General features: G+C 47.3%; 2 protein-coding genes across 5 annotated transcripts in view; one reads left to right on the top strand and one right to left on the bottom strand.

Annotated features, from left to right (window-relative positions):
* The window catches only part of EVC2 (EvC ciliary complex subunit 2), a 168,353-nt gene extending 158,890 nt beyond the window's left edge, over positions 1-9,463 (bottom strand). For 3 of the 4 annotated variants that reach the window (XM_030563458.1, XM_030563460.1, XM_030563459.1), the window contains exons 1-2: positions 9,143-9,463; positions 2,070-2,124 (exon numbers count right to left, since the gene is read on the bottom strand). In XM_030563458.1, coding sequence (XP_030419318.1) covers positions 2,070-2,124; positions 9,143-9,454 — 367 coding nt within the window. In that variant the 5' untranslated portion in view covers positions 9,455-9,463. Of the gene's footprint in view, positions 1-2,069; positions 2,125-7,200; positions 7,243-9,142 lie in introns of those variants that run through there. The other variant, XM_030563461.1, reaches the window with a different exon arrangement.
* A 373-nt stretch (positions 9,464-9,836) lies between these two features.
* The window catches only part of EVC (EvC ciliary complex subunit 1), a 101,451-nt gene continuing 95,790 nt past the window's right edge, over positions 9,837-15,497 (top strand). The window contains exon 1 of the mRNA XM_030563462.1: positions 9,837-10,050. Coding sequence (XP_030419322.1) covers positions 9,862-10,050 — 189 coding nt within the window. The 5' untranslated portion in view covers positions 9,837-9,861. The remainder of the gene's footprint in view (positions 10,051-15,497) is intronic.

Raw genomic sequence — 15,497 nt, 5'->3', positions numbered from 1 at the left:
TGCTGGACTGCCAGAACCTTTTCACTAAACTTGATCTTTCAGGGGCATATAATTTAGCATGCATAAGGCCTGGGGATGAATGGAAGACAGATTTTCATACCTGATATGGGCACTCTGAATATTTAGCAATGCTGTTCATCTGAACCAATGCCCTCACAACATTTCAACATTTCATAAACAATGTTCGGGGACATCTACCTTGATGATATATCGGTGTTTTCTAAGAAGCCCTGAGCAGCACTGCCATAATGTCAGTCTGTCCTGGAGAGACTACGGAAGCTTAGTTTGTACGCCAGGCCACCGCTGAATTTTTAGGTTATACGGGGCATTCAAATAGATATGCAGAAGGTGGAAGTCATCCGTAACTGAACAGCACCCTAGACCCACTGAGAACTTCAGTGCTCCCTGGGATTTGCAAATTTTAATAGTTGATTTATCTCCAGTGACTGTGAACAAATAGCCCCCGACTTGCCTCCTTCATAAAGCCATTTGATTCACTTGGCTACCTGAAGCCCAGCTCACTTTTAATCAGCTCAAGACTGCCTTCACCACAGCCCTAATTCTGGCACACCCTGACCCAACTCATCCATATAAATTAGAAGCAGATGCATCCAACGTGGCCCTCAGGATAGGTCTCTCTCAGCGACTCAGACCCCAGTCAGTTCTTCACATCTGTGCATTCTTCTCTCAAAATATCATCCCCACAGAGATGAACTATGAAATAGTGGACAAGGAGCTGCTCACAATCAAAACTGCATTAGAAGAATAGCACCACCACCCTGAGGGAGCCCAGCACGCAGTACAGGTATTTACTGCCCATAAGAACCTCCAATACCTCCACAAGGCCTGAGCTTTGAACCAGAGGCAGCTAAGGTGAGCTGTGTTCTTCTGATTCAAGTTTACAATTACCTACCACTCGGGAAACTGAAATGGTAAAAACCGATACTTTATCACGAAAGGGGGAACACTACTGGGAAAAGGAGGACCTACTTCTGAGCCCCCCTTTCTCCACAATTCAGCAAGATGGCCTCTCCCTTATCCGGTCTGCCTCAAAAGATTTGCTTGCCACAGTCTACGGTATTAGGAACTAAGATGCACATTTCCATGAGGGATGATGGGATGATATATTCTGATGAACGCATAAATGTTTCTCTGGGGCACCCTAGCCGGAGGTGCTACAGCTATGCCATGATGCTCCACTGGTGGGTCACTTTGGCTGCTCTACACCTCCTGCATGGTTACTCTTTTTTATGGTGGCCCTGCATGCTGGCCAAAGCCCAAGCTTACTCAGGACCTAGGTTCTAGACTCTTTAGGATGGGTGGGTCAGATCCCAAGTCCTGTTGTGACTCAGGTCCAAGCCCTGTCAGTTTCCAATGTGAATGCAGCTCAAACCACAAACCCAAGTCAGGTCAGCCTAATGCAGTGTGGACACATAAGCACAGTTGAGACACCCAGGTCCAGCAACTGTAAGCCTTAGTTTAAAATGCAGTGCAGATGCTTCATCATGGTCTTGGAAAGACCAAGTCCACAAGCCTGGATCTCACAGGCCTGGGTTTACCGTGAAGTGCAGACATAGCTATAGCGCAGGGGTCGGCAACCTCTGGCACGTGGCTCACCAGGGTAAGCACCCTGGCGGGCTGGCCAGTTTGTTTACCTGCCGCAACGGCAGGTTCAGCCGACCTCGGCTCCCACTGGCCGCAGTTCGCCGTCCCAGGCCAATGGGGGCTGCGGGAAGCAGTGCAGACCGAGGGATGTGCTGGCTGCGGCTTCCTGCCACCCCCATTGGCTTGGGACAGCAGAACACAGCCAGTGGGAGCCGTGGTCGGCCGAACCTGCCGACACAGCAGGTAAACAAACTGGCCCGGCCCACCAGGGTGCTTACCCAGGCGAGCCGCGTGCCAGAGGTTGCCGACTCCTGCTATAGCGACTGAGAAACAGAGATGCATCATGTTTTATTATATTGCAAATGTTATTATAAAACAAAATTTTTAAAAGTATCTGGCTCCCAGGATTCTCCAGCACTTTGAGGTTTAGAACAATTAGAAGGGCAGTTAAAATGAATACATACCTGTCATACCGAAGCAGTCTCTCTTTGTTTGAATCCGTTGCTTATCTGTAACAACCTACAGTTAACACAAAAGAAGAGTGACTATAAACCCAGGACCTTATTTACAAAATACATTTCTATTACTGTTGATTCTAAGTCTCAGACTGGTGATGTGCTTTACACTAAAGTACAAATTCTGATTTCCGTACTCAAAACTCATAAGATTGTGAGAAGTGGCAGCGACTAATGAATAGTACACTGGACCTGGGGTCTGCGTTCTTATGCCTTGGCCCTACCACTGACCTGCAGCATGCCTCTGGGGCAAGTCACTTAGCTTATTTCTCTCCTGTCCTTTGTTTAATTTGAGTGTGAGCTTTCTGGGGCAAGTGTACCCTCTCTTACTATGTATAATAATTAGCCACATGGAACAAAAAAAACATTCTCCCAACTTTAAAATATTTCTTTCAGTGGCGAAACCATCACATACAATTTTTGACTTTCTGGTGATATTTTGTATTGGTTTTCTCCATTAGGCCTTTTATTAATCACAGAGTTAGATCTGTGTTTCTAACTACACCCACTATGTTCTCCATGTCATGAAATAATGTGTATATGGTGGGTGAAAGACAATGGGTCACCCAGTATACGCCCAGTTCTTAGGTCATAAGTGGCACTCCTAAATCTTTCAAAAATATAGAAGCAAAGATACGTACTGTGGTTAAATATAAGGAAGATAAACTACATGGTTAGGAAGCATAATCTAGTACATGGGTGGCCAACCTGAGCCTGAGAAGGAGCCAGAATTTACCAATGTACATTGCCAAAGAGTCACAGTAATACATCGGCAGCCCCCCCATCAACTCCTCCCCCTGCTTCCCCCCCAACCTCCAGCATGCTGGGAACCCTGCTGATCAGCACTTCCCCCTCCCTATCACGATCAACTGTTTTGCATTGTACAGGAGGCTGTGGGATGGAGGGGGTAGGAGTAAGGGTGCAGCAGTTCTCAGGGAAGGGGCCAGGAGCCTTGGGGTAAGGCGTGGCATGGCCTGGGGTTGAGCAGTGGAAAGTTGGCACCTGTAGCTCCAGCCCCAGAGTCAGCACCTACGCAAGGAGCTGCATATTAACTTCTGAAGAGCCGCATGCAGCTCCGGAGCCACAGGTTAGCCACCTCTGGTCTAGTGGTTAAAGCACAGTGTTGGAAGTTAGGAGTTCTGGATTTTATTCCTCCCTCTGCTACAGACATCCTGCATAGAGTCACTCAAGTCACTTAGGCCCAAATTTTCAATGTGTTCACTAATTTGGGGAGCCTTAGTTTTTGGGTTCCCCTACTTCAGATACCATGCAGGGGCACCACTTAGGGAGGGCCAGGGGGCACTTCCCACCACCACCAGTTTCATATCAGAGGTTTTCTCGTAGTGCATGCCCCAGCCCAAGCTCTTACCTGCAGCCAGGTCCCCTCCTCTAGGAGCTGGGGTTCTCTGGCTACAGCTCCCGTGCTCAGTTTCTTCTACTGCACTAAAATCACCCAACCTGCCCCCTCATCTGCCTTCACCAATCAGCAGCTGAGACGATACAGAGTGACAATCCTCCTAACCAATAGTAGAGTTTTACAGTCCTCTACTTCAGTGGTCCCCAAACTTTTTTGATTGCACACCCATTAGTAAAAAAATTTTGAGCACGCACCCCCTGCTGCGCTGGCTCTGCCATTTTTGCCAAAGCCAAATACAAAAAGATGCTTCTCCTGCCACGCACCCCCAAGGATCCTCTTACGCACCCCCTGGGGTGTGTACACCCCACTTTGGAGATCACTGCTCTACTACATCTGTGTGGGGCTCTAGGAGCATTATTAGGAATAATAATAGACTAGAAACTGACTTTAAACTGGAATGAAATTGACACTTTCAAGTCATTGTCATGTCTGTTTATAGGATAGTTACTTTTCAGAAGACTCTTAAACACAACACTACAGTGACTGCGTTGCAGTTCTTACAGGAGAATATTTAAAACCAAACCCCAAGAAAATTTTAAATTTGAGAAAAAAAACAGTCTTGTTTATTATTTACAGTTTGTATATATGTTTTTTTTAAAAGTACATTCTGTGCTTGGACACTGTGCCTCAGTTCTCATCGCTGTAAAATGGGAATAATAATACTTGCCTGCCTGCCAGCCATATGGAAGTATAAAGATTAGAATGAGATCTGTGGGGCAGGAACATCAAAACTTTAAACCTAACCAGTGTCCCTTAAGTGACTTGACACAAGACATCAGAACACGTCAGTATTAGAGACAGAAATGTATCTCAACTCTGATCCTCATTCTGCTACTCTAACCCTCAAGACCACGCACTCTCCTAGCTAATGACTTAGATGATGGATAATAAGACTGTTCACTAACATATCTAGTATGTCCAGCATGCCAAAAATAAACATAGGATTTTCTTTACAGTCCAGTGTGGTCAGAGGAGCAGCTCTGTAAAAAAACATCACCACAATCAAATACATACTTTCTCTGTTTCAAGTCAAATCTGTTTATTTTATGGATGCAAACATGTTTTTACTCTCAGTGGTGCAGGAACCAATATCAGTCAAGAAAAGCAAGCTGTATTCTGTCTGGCCGCATACATCAACAGAATTATTCAATGCACTATTGATGAAGACGGAAGAGGCAGAAAGAACTCAATTTGCCTTTCAGGGTTAAGCAAGGAGAGGAATTCAAAAATCTTTCTTGTTAATTGATCAAATTTAATCTGGAGGCAGAGGACAAGTAGCTATGGCAAAACAGTATTTAAATATTAAATAGTGAATAAAATATTTAAACTTTAAGTAAACATAAAATTACAAAGTATCATATTAATCTGTAAACACAAGTTAAAAGGAGATAAACTAAGATTAACGAAAATTAATTGAAAAACAAAGGTTCATTTTTAAATACATTCTAACCGGTATGCCACTGTTCTGTGGTCTCATTTGAGATTTACAGTAGATACCTAGTTCCTGGCAAAGATGTCTATACTTCTGTAAAATATCTTTTGTATAACGACAGTTGTCAAACGTGGGTTAAAGTGATCTGTGTGGTTACAAATGTAATCCACAGTTTCAGTGTACAATAAAAATATTAACTACAAAAACGAGTTTATGAAAGTCAGTAAACTGAAGTGACTCAGAAAATGATTTCCTGGTACGCAGTGGCATTGGCATAATTAGCATAGCGGGGGTGCTAAAAACCATTGAACAAAACTGTAAACCCTGTATATGACTTCAAGTCAAGTGGTGCTGCCGCACCCCCAGCACCCCTAGTTCCAACACCCTTGTGGTATGTGATTTCCTTATATGTAATCATTGATTTTTTTCCCCCCTGGCAAAAGATGGTTTGGACAGTGCTCAGTGGTTAGGTTTGGAGTGGAGGCTAATATATTAAGGATCTAAATTGTAAGAATAAATCAAAATAAGAAACATGCAGACTCTTAAATAAAACTTACTCGCATCTCTGCATACAGAACAATTCAAATCTCAGGACTATTTTCCGCTCCCCCATTAACAGAGCAAATGGAAGAGTGCACACAAATTAAAATCTGACAACCTCACAGAGGATAGGTTGAGGTGACTCTTGATTTAGGTAATACTATCCTACCTTCCAGAAGAATAAACTGATGCATAGATATTAAATCTGGCAATGGCCTTGTCTGCACTAATTCACCCAGTGCTAAAGCTGGCTATTTCCATAGTAAGGAACTACAAAAGTTCCCCACGGAGCTACCACCATTGTAGCTGACAGTCCTGATGCAGAAAAGGTGCTACCAGCCTTTGTTATCAGATTTAAAGACATATCTACACAGCAAAAGCTGTACATGGGCTTGTCTGCTCAACTTGAATCCAGCTAGCATGGGTAACAAAAGAAATGAAGACAGCACAGCAAAGGCTTCAGAATGGACTAGTAAACCAAGTATGCACCAAGAATGCATACCAGACTTGCACTACCCATGCTGAAGCCTAGCTGTACTGCCTTCACTGCTATCATTACCTGGGCTGGGCTGGATTCAAGCTACCTTACAGCCAGGACCAGCGCTAGGGATTTGAGAGCCCTAGGCGGACAGCAATGTTGCCGCCCCGCGCGCTGATCCCGCGGCTCCGGTGGATCTGCCGCAGTGGTGCCTGTGGGCAGTCCAGTGGTCCGCGGCTCAGGTGGAGCTGCCGGTTGTGCCTGCAGAGGGTCCGGTGCTCCGTGGCTCCGGTGGAGCTGCCGCAGTGGTGTCTGCGGGAGGTCCACCCGAGCCGCGGACCACTGGACCGCCCACAGGCACCACTGCAGCAGCTCCACGGGAGCTGCCTGCCGCCCCCTCCGGCGGCGCCCTGACCCGGGGGACACCCTGGGCTGCCGGCTGCCACGGCGGCGCCCTGACCCGGGGGACACCCTGGGCTGCCAACTACCGCCGGCAGCTCAGACTCCCTCTCTGTCCCAGCAGCAGTAGCTGCTCAATCATTTAAAAAAAAATTGAGGGTGCTTTTTGGCGCTCTCAAATCTCGGCGCCCTAGGCAACCGCCTAGTCCGCCTAAATGGTTGCACCGGCCCTGCTCACAGCTAACCTGTGCATAGCTTTTTCTGTGTAGACACACCCTGACTGACAGTGGTTAAAAAAAAATAAAAAAAAGACAAAACAAGTATTTTTCTGTCCTTGTTGATGAAGCTAAAGATACACCAAAAAAAGAACAGCTGTGTCTCTTTTTACGCTTCTGTGGAAAAGGAATCATTCAGGAAAGAGCTCAGGGTTGCTTCCACACGGAAAAATCTAAATGCTGGATCTGTCTCAAAAATGATTATTGAAGAACTACAGCATCTGAAGCTCGACATTAATTACATTTTTGCCCAGTGCTATGATGGCGCTTCTGCACTGAGTGGACATCTGAAAGACATACAAGCTTGAATTCAGGAAAGGATTACACATGCCATTTATGGGAAATGCTGTCCTTGCAGGCTTAATCTTGTCACTACAGACACATGGTCCAGCATCACCCAGTGTCAGGGAGTTTTTACATTTGCTCAGGCACTGTAAATCTTCTTCAGCAGTAGTTACAAGTACCGGGAACCATTTGTTAAGGCACAACAGGAGCTAGGCCAGAAGGTATTTGAACTAGGTAGATTATGTGAAACTCACTGGTGTGACTCCCTCTGGAAACAACATGCAAGATTGGCACGGTAGTGGAAATACTGGAAGCCATTTCAGTTCAGAGCTGATGGATCATCAGTTAGCATTCCAAAGGGCTTGATGGCAAAGATAAAGAGCTATTCCTTTCTGTTGAGGCTCTTGGTTTGGGAAAGAATATTCAAGATTTTGCACAGGGCTTCAGAAGAACTGCAAAATGAAAACCTGAATTTATTAAGTGCCATGGAATTAGTAGCAAGCAATGTTGCTGCTCTTCAATAAATGAGAACATCTCAAAGCAAATGGAAGGAGATGTGTGATGAAGCTGAAATCATTGCCAAAGAACTTGAAATTGATATTCCGTGTCTGACAATCACAACTGCTAAGCACAGCAATACAAAAATGGCAATAAGCTTTGGTTTTTGTTTATAGTACACTGGTGTTCCCAAGAGCACTCAAGAACCTATAAAATCTGATTTCACCTATCCTATTCTGGACAGAATTCTTGCAGAGCTTGATAGACGATTCACCTCCAACTCCAGTTTGCTTTCTACACTAACTGCTTGTGACCCAAAAAATGAAAATTTTCTTGATTATGAGAAACCAAAAATAACTGCAGATCACTACGGATCAACAGGCACCAATTTTGGTGATCCGGATGCAGAATTAAAGTTGCCAAGAAGCACAATGCACCAAAAAAAACTGACTTCAATTTCTGAATTCTGGAATGTTCTCAACGTCTTACCAAGGGGCTGCCAGTCTTTGCTGAGATTGTACATTGTGTTGAGCCTTCCAGTTTCTACAACATCAAAAGAGAGGTACTTCTCTGTGCTCAAGAGAGTTAAGAACTACTTAAGATCCACAATGGGAGACAGGCATGTAAGAGATTTGGTAATTTTAGCCTGTCAATGTGAAGCTTCAGAACACTTGGATTTTGCCAAGATGAGACCATGGCATTATCCATTGTTTTAGCTCATATCTGGAGTGTGGTTCTGTTTTCAATAATTTACTTTTATGTATTCCTGGAACAAATTACCTGTCTCATTCTCCTCATCACAATTTGGAACACAAGACATTTAGAACACAACAACAATTGCAGGTGTAAGCAGATTTTAAGTAGCTTTTATTTATTTTTATTTCTGCCTACTAAAGAGAGTGTACAAACTATGTTTCTGATATCTGTGTTAAGGCTACAAAACTGATACTGCAAGGCTTGGGATCATCTTGCTATATTATCTCCTGATTGTTCTAAATTTACATATAAATTTAACATATGGCTTTAATTGCTGTCTGTATATATTTTTTCTTCTTTGTACAAAAATTTGATACTGTGCTCAAGTCACCTAATTTTTAAGTTATTACCTGTAAAAAAAAACAAAAACAAAAACAAAAAACCCTTAGAGTTTTCACGTGCCTAAGCAGTCTCTGGAATCATGGTTAAAGTTGCCCCCGCACCACTACTGCTTAATTTGTGCCATGGATTGCCAGACCTGAGCCTGGCACCTCTAGGCTCGGCACTTCATAGCCCCGGCACTTTTGGGCTTACTGCATCAATTATGAAAATTTAAAAATTGCTTGAGTCCCAGTACCAAATTGGTTGAGCCTCCGCATCTCTTTCATGAGGAATTAAGCATTACCCTGCCCCCAAATCTGAAATGGTGCCTCAATACCAAGGGGCAACATTTTAGAAATGTCGAGTGCTCAGCATCTCTGAAATTACAATCAGATCTGAAGTACCTCGGGCACCCAAGGTTAGCAGATGCTTTTGAACATTTGGACCTTTCATGTCTCTACAATTCAGCCTCCTCATCTGATAAAATGGGGCTCATCGCCTCTGCCCGACCTCGAGGTAGAGGGATGAGGTTCGGCCACAGGGTGCTCTGGGAGGGCAGCTCACCAGCAGCCCTTTGCCCCTCCCAAGGGCTTTCCACGCCTTGGCCAAGCGTCCTCTTACCTGGGCTGCCGTCTGGCTGCACCGTCCGCCGCTCGGGAAGCGGGGAGCCCGGCCGCGGGGTGACTCCTCGGGGGCAGGAAACCGCAAGCCAGCGGCAAGGGGCACCGAGACCTCGTGCCCGGCCCCGAGAGGAGGGGGGTCTCCGTGCACCGGGCGGCGCCCAGCGATGTCTTTGCAACGGGGCGGATGCTGGCCGGGGCGAGGGGGGTCCGCTGCCCGGGCCGCGAGCAGCAGCAGCACTTGCACGAAGTAACCGGCTGCCAGCAAAGCCCCCGGCGGGGCGCGGAGCCCCCCTGGAGCCGCTGCTCGCATGAGACAGGCGCGGGGGGAGCAGCCGGCGCAGGAGCCCCCAGTGGAGCGCGGCTGCCGCTGCCAAGTTACTGGCCTGGGGAAAGTTTCTTTCCAGCCTGGGGTCCGGCTCAAACTAGGCCGAGCTGCCGAGGCGCCGAGCCACAGATCTGCCGCGCTCGACTCCAGCCGCGCTCGCTCTCCTCCCGGCCCGAGAGGGGTTGGGGGCCGCTCCCCAGCGGAGATTCCCCTTCCCCCAAGGCCCTGGGTGGGCTCCCCGCTCCCCAGCCGCGAACCTCGGCCTGCAGGGAGAGGGCTGAGATGTCCTGGGCTCCCCACACGGGAGCTGCTCTGGATCCTAGCCCGGGGCCCCTCCCTCGTCCCAAGCGGAGTTGGTGCCCCCGCCTCGAGTTCTCACTGCGGGCTCGTTCATGGCCTCTGCTGCTGGCGGGGCGCCGCCAGGGCCCTGCCGCGGGGAGATCGGGCTGCAGTTCTGGGTGGAAGCCTTGCAGCTGGTTCCCGGCTTGCTGGCTCCCGCTGTGCTGCTGGGGGTCGCCTTGGGCGTCGGCGCCGCGCTCCTGCTGTGTTTCTATGTGATCGGGCCTCTTCTGCAAAACAAGGTACGGTTACTGGATGGGATCTTTGCAGTTGGCTTTGTGCGGATTGAGTGGGTTTGGGTAAATGCTCTGGGTCCTACCTGATCCTGCCAACCTTGGCCTCCACATCCCAAATTGGAGCAGAACAAACTGTCTGGACACTCTTCCTGCTCTAAAACCCCCAAACCAGTGTCTGATGCACAACAGCAACACAAGACACCGGGTCTGACATCTCCTGAATCAAGACTGCTTTGGGCCTCTAACTCTCCAAACTGTAATGGGTATACAGAGAATACATGTAAATGCTCCGATTGTATCAATATCTGGAGCATTACACATTCTAGTGCAAGCAGCAAAGAATCCTGTGGCACCTTATAGACTAACAGACGTTTTGGAGCATGAGCTTTCGTGGGTGAATACCCACTTCCTCAGATGCATGTAATGGAAATATCCAGGGGCAGGTATATATATGTGTGCTAGCAAGCAAGCTAGAGATAACAAGGTCAGTTCAATCAGGGAGGATGAGGCCCTGTTCTAGCAGTTGAGGTGTGAAAACCAAGAGAGGAGAGACTGGTTCTGTAACTGGCAAGCCATTCACAGTCTTTGTTCAATCCTGAGCTGATGGTGTCAAATTTGCAGATGAACTGAAGCTCAGCAGTTTCTCTTTGAAGTCTGGTCCTGAAGTTTTTTTGCTGCAGAATGGCCACCTTAAGGTCTGCTATAGTGTGGCCAGGGAGGTTGAAGTGCTCTCCTACAGTGCAGCAGCAGCATTGCAGCCTCCCCTCATTGGACACCTGGATTCTTTTGGATCTAGCTGGCAGTGCAAGAAAATCTGCACCCAACCATAATAATGCTTCAAAATCCCAGGTCTGACACAGACCCTGCTGGATGCAGCAAGTTTTTGGCCCTCATTACTCAATTTCCTTTACTTAAGTAGAGAACAAACGGAGGTGCTCCTACTGCTCAAGAACATTTCTAATCAAGTATCAGAGGGTAGCCGTGTTAGTCTGGATCTGTAAAAGCAGCAAAGAATCCTGTGGCACCTTATAGACTAACAGACGTTTTGGAGCATGAGCTTTCATGGGTGAATACCCACTTCCTCAGATGCATGTAATGGAAATATCCAGGGGCAGGTATATATATGTGTGCTAGCAAGCAAGCTAGAGATAACGAGGTCAGTTCAATCAGGGAGGATGAGGCCCTGTTCTAGCAGTTGAGGTGTGAAAACCAAGAGAGAAGAAACTGGTTCTGTAATTGGCAAGCCATTCACAGTCTTTGTTCAATCCTGAGCTGATGGTGTCAAATTTGCAGATGAACTGAAGCTCAGCAGTTTCTCTTTGAAGTCTGGTCCTGAAGTTTTTTTGCTGCAGGATGGCCACCTTAAGGTCTGCTATAGTGTGGCCAGGGAGGTTGAAGTGCTCTCCTACAGGTTTTTGTATATTGCCATTCCTAATGTCTGATTTGTGTCCATTTATCCTTTTCCGTAGAGACTGTCCAGTTTGGCCGATGTACATAGCAGAGGGGCATTGCTGGCATATGATGGCGTATATTACATTGGTGGATGTGCAGGTGAATGAACCAGTGATGGTGTGGCTGATATGGTTAGGTCCTGTGATGGTGTCGCTGGTGTAGATATGTGGGCAGAGTTGGCATCGAGGTTTGTTGCATGGATTGGTTCCAGAGCTAGAGTTATTATGGTGTGGTGTGCAGTTACTGGTGAGAATATGTTTCAGGTTGGCAGATTGTCTGTGGGCAAGGATTGGCCTGCCACCCAAGGCCTGTGAAAGTGTGGGATCATTGTCCAGGATGGGTTGTAGATCCTTGATGATGCGTTGGAGGGGTTTTAGCTGGGGGCTGTATGTGATGGCCAGTGGAGTCCTGTTGGTTTCTCTCTTGGGTTTGTCTCGCAGTAGGAGGCTTCTGGGTACACGTCTGGCTCTGTTGATCTGTTTCCTTATTTCCTCATGCGGGTATTGTAGTTTTGAGAATGCTTGGTGGAGATTTTGTAGGTGTTGGTCTCTGTCTGAGGGGTTAGAGCAGATGCGGTTGTACCTCAGTGCTTGGCTGTAGACAATGGATCGTGTGATGTGCCCGGGATGGAAGCTGGAGGCATGAAGGTAGGCATAGCGGTCGGTGGGTTTTCGATATAGGGTGGTGTTAATGTGACCATCACTTATTTGCACCGTGGTGTCAAGAAAGTGGACCTCCCGTGTAGATTGGTCCAGGCTGAGGTTGATGGTGGGGTGGAAGCTGTTGAAATCATGGTGGAATTTTTCCAGAGTCTCCTTCCCATGGGTCCAGATGATGAAGATGTCATCAATGTAGCGTAGATAGAGAAGGGGTGTGAGTGGACGAGAGCTGAGGAAGCGTTGTTCCAGGTCGGCCATGAAGATATTGGCATATTGTGGGGCCATGCGGGTGCCCATAGCAGTGCCACTGATCTGGAGATATATATTTTGTCATCAAATTTGAAATAGTTGTGTGTAAGTATAAAGGCACAGAGCTCAGCAGCCAGTTGTGCTGTGGCATCATCAGGGATGGTGTTCCTGACAGCTTGTATTCCATCTGTGTGTGGGATGTTTGTGTAGAGAGCCTCTACACCACTTTCCACTGGTTCATTCACCTCTACATCCATGGTGGCTAGGATGGTGTTTTCTGGGAGGTCATCAATGCATTTTGTAATGCAGCAACACCCCAAAACTTGGTTCCTCCTGGATCCAACCAGTTGTTGGCCCCAATTGTCCAAATTCCACTAGCTATATAGAAAGCACACTTAGCCTGCTTGCTGCATCTTAAAACTCCAGGCTCACTCTGACATGCCCCAGAGCAACAATGCCACAAAACTTGGATTCAGCTGAGTTTTGTCCACTGACCCAGAAATTACACTGCCAAAATTGAGAATAAGTGTACTCTTCTACCACACTTTAAACACTGACACATCCTGGTACAAGAAAGTGGCAAAAACTCTGATCTGATCTAGGCAAAGGGTTCTCACAGCAAAAATTTTGGTGGCCTCAGAGCAGTGGAGTGCAACCTGCAGCTCACAGGCCAACAGACCATTTGTTTACATTTGCACAGCCACTCAGTTCCCAGTGGCCACTATTCGCTGTTCCTGGCCAATGGGAGCTGCAGGAAGCGACGCCGGGCCCAGCGAATGGTGGCCACTGGGAGCTGTGGGCAGCTGTGCAAATGTAAAGAAATGGTCTGCCAGCCACAGGTTGCCCACCACTGCCTCAGATTGGGGCCACGATCTCTTGCTGATGGCCACTGTGACAATTTTTCCTAAAATACTTAATTAACATTAGGAAAAAGAAAGAAATATGCATATATACATGTCCAGATAATTGTAATTTACTTATACAGGATTTGGGTTTATTTTTGAAGCTCAATAGTAAATATAATGTACAGTTGTCTGTGTTCTTTACTGGACCTAAACAAAATAGAAACAAAAATAAGGTGCTTTGCATGTTCTTTGTTGTTTCTTTGTTTTTTGTTTTTATTTATTTATGTAAAGACTTGATGGCTAGTAAATCTGCTATTATGAAAAGTGATATTTGTATGTTTGTTAATATAGTTTTTCACAGAAGCAGGCTTGCTAGCTAGCTGGAAGACAATGAAAAGTGATATTAGCAAACATACAAATATCACTTTTTACAGCAGTTTTACTCAGTCCCAGCAAGCTGGGGGACAATTTAAGCCCTGGATTGGGAGATAGGTGGGGACAAGGCAGTATGGGGGAGGGCAAGGATGATGGAAGGGGGGCCGGAGGAGTCAGCCGGGGCCAGCAATGATGGGAGGGGGGTTGAAGTGAGCCTAGGGGCCAAGCTGTAGCCTGAAACCCTGTGGCTGGAGAAGAGCCTGTTGCCACACATCTGAAGCTCAGGGCCAGAGGGCACAGCGATGGCCAGGAATGATGCGGGGGCAAGCCCAGGGCCAGTGCCCAAAGCCCTATGGCCGAATCCTGGTTCCCACAGCCGGAGCCCAGGGTGGAGGAGTCAGTGGGAGCCGGGGCAACAGGCAGAGGGTGGTGAGCCTGGATCGGAGCCCAAAGCCCCATGGCCAGATCCTGCCACTGCACAGCTGAAGCTCAGAGCCAGAGGACGTAGCCGGGGCCAGGAGTGATTGGGGGGTATGAGCCTGGGGCCAGAGCCTGAAGCCTCACAGCCAGATCTGGGATCCCATGGCTGGAGCCTGGGCCACATGGCTGGGGATGGAACCTGCTGCTACACATCCAAAGCCCAGGGCCAGGGAGGAGGCAGTGGAGGCCAGCAATGACGGAGGAGTGGTGAGCCCAGGGACAGAGCCCACTCCTCAGTTTTACCATCTATATTTAATACATATGCAACTTCTTCTGGTCCACCACAATAATGCCAATCCCCACGTATCATGGAGCAACAATACTACAAATACCACTGTGAGCAACTGAATTCAGCTAGGTCAAGCTGGGTTTTGGCACTGAGTTCCTGAATTAGAACATTATCATGCTATCAGATTGGAGTCTTTACTTATACAAATTCATCTCCTTTGAACAACATGATACCTTTTGGGCCACCACATATATGGGTCAGCAACATTACTTATGAGATAAGATAAGCACTTAGATGAAAAGCTGCTATCTCAAACTCAGTCTGTAAAACAGAGGTAGGAGGAATTGGATTGTAATTAAAAGGACCTGCAGGTCTGACTCCATCACCCATTGAAGACTTATTTACTCTACTTGTCAAGAAAGTGACTTTTGAGACTTTTTGCTTGCTCCTAGATACCAAAAAGCAACTGTGTCCCAGAAGTGCCATTTTCTAATTTCAACTCAATTGGAAAATGTACCCTTTCTTAGCTACTGCAAACTACCCATTCTGATCCACATATGCACCACCTTTCCACTAGACTGCATCAGGGTATTCTCTATTACAATGTACTTTAGGATGTTCAGGTACTACAGAGATGAGGGCTGTAAAAGTATCTAGACCAGTGGTTCTCAAAGCCGGTCTTGTTCATGGAAAACCCCTGGTGGGCCAGGCTGGTCCACAGGTTTGGCCGATCACAGCTCCCATTGGCCACGGTTCACCACTCCAGGCCAGTGGGGGCTGCAGGAAGGGCGGCCAGCACATTCCTCGGCCCATGCCGCTTCCCGCAGCCCCCATTGGTCTGGAACGGCGAACTGCAGCCAGTAGGATCCGCAGTCAGCCAAACCTGCAGAAGCAGCAGGTAAACAAACCAGCACCAGCCCACCAGGGGCTTTCCCTGAACAAGCGGTGGACCGGCTGTGAGAACCACTAATCTAGACGGAATTGGAGGGAAAGGGGAATGACTCAAGCTGAAGGTCATATGAATGTTTCAGATGGCCTGATAGCAGTCTGCTTACTGGAATATTTAGACAGACACGAGGACATCACTCCAGTTTTCTACATTTTCTGCTGGCTCCCTATTCAATAGTTGATCTTCATCAAGAGCCTCTTTCCAGCAGATGAAGC

Source organism: Gopherus evgoodei, chromosome 5 (genome assembly GCF_007399415.2).
Source record: "Gopherus evgoodei ecotype Sinaloan lineage chromosome 5, rGopEvg1_v1.p, whole genome shotgun sequence".
NCBI classification, from domain to species: Eukaryota; Metazoa; Chordata; order Testudines; family Testudinidae; genus Gopherus; species Gopherus evgoodei.
This window is presented reverse-complemented; position numbering and strand designations above follow the sequence as displayed.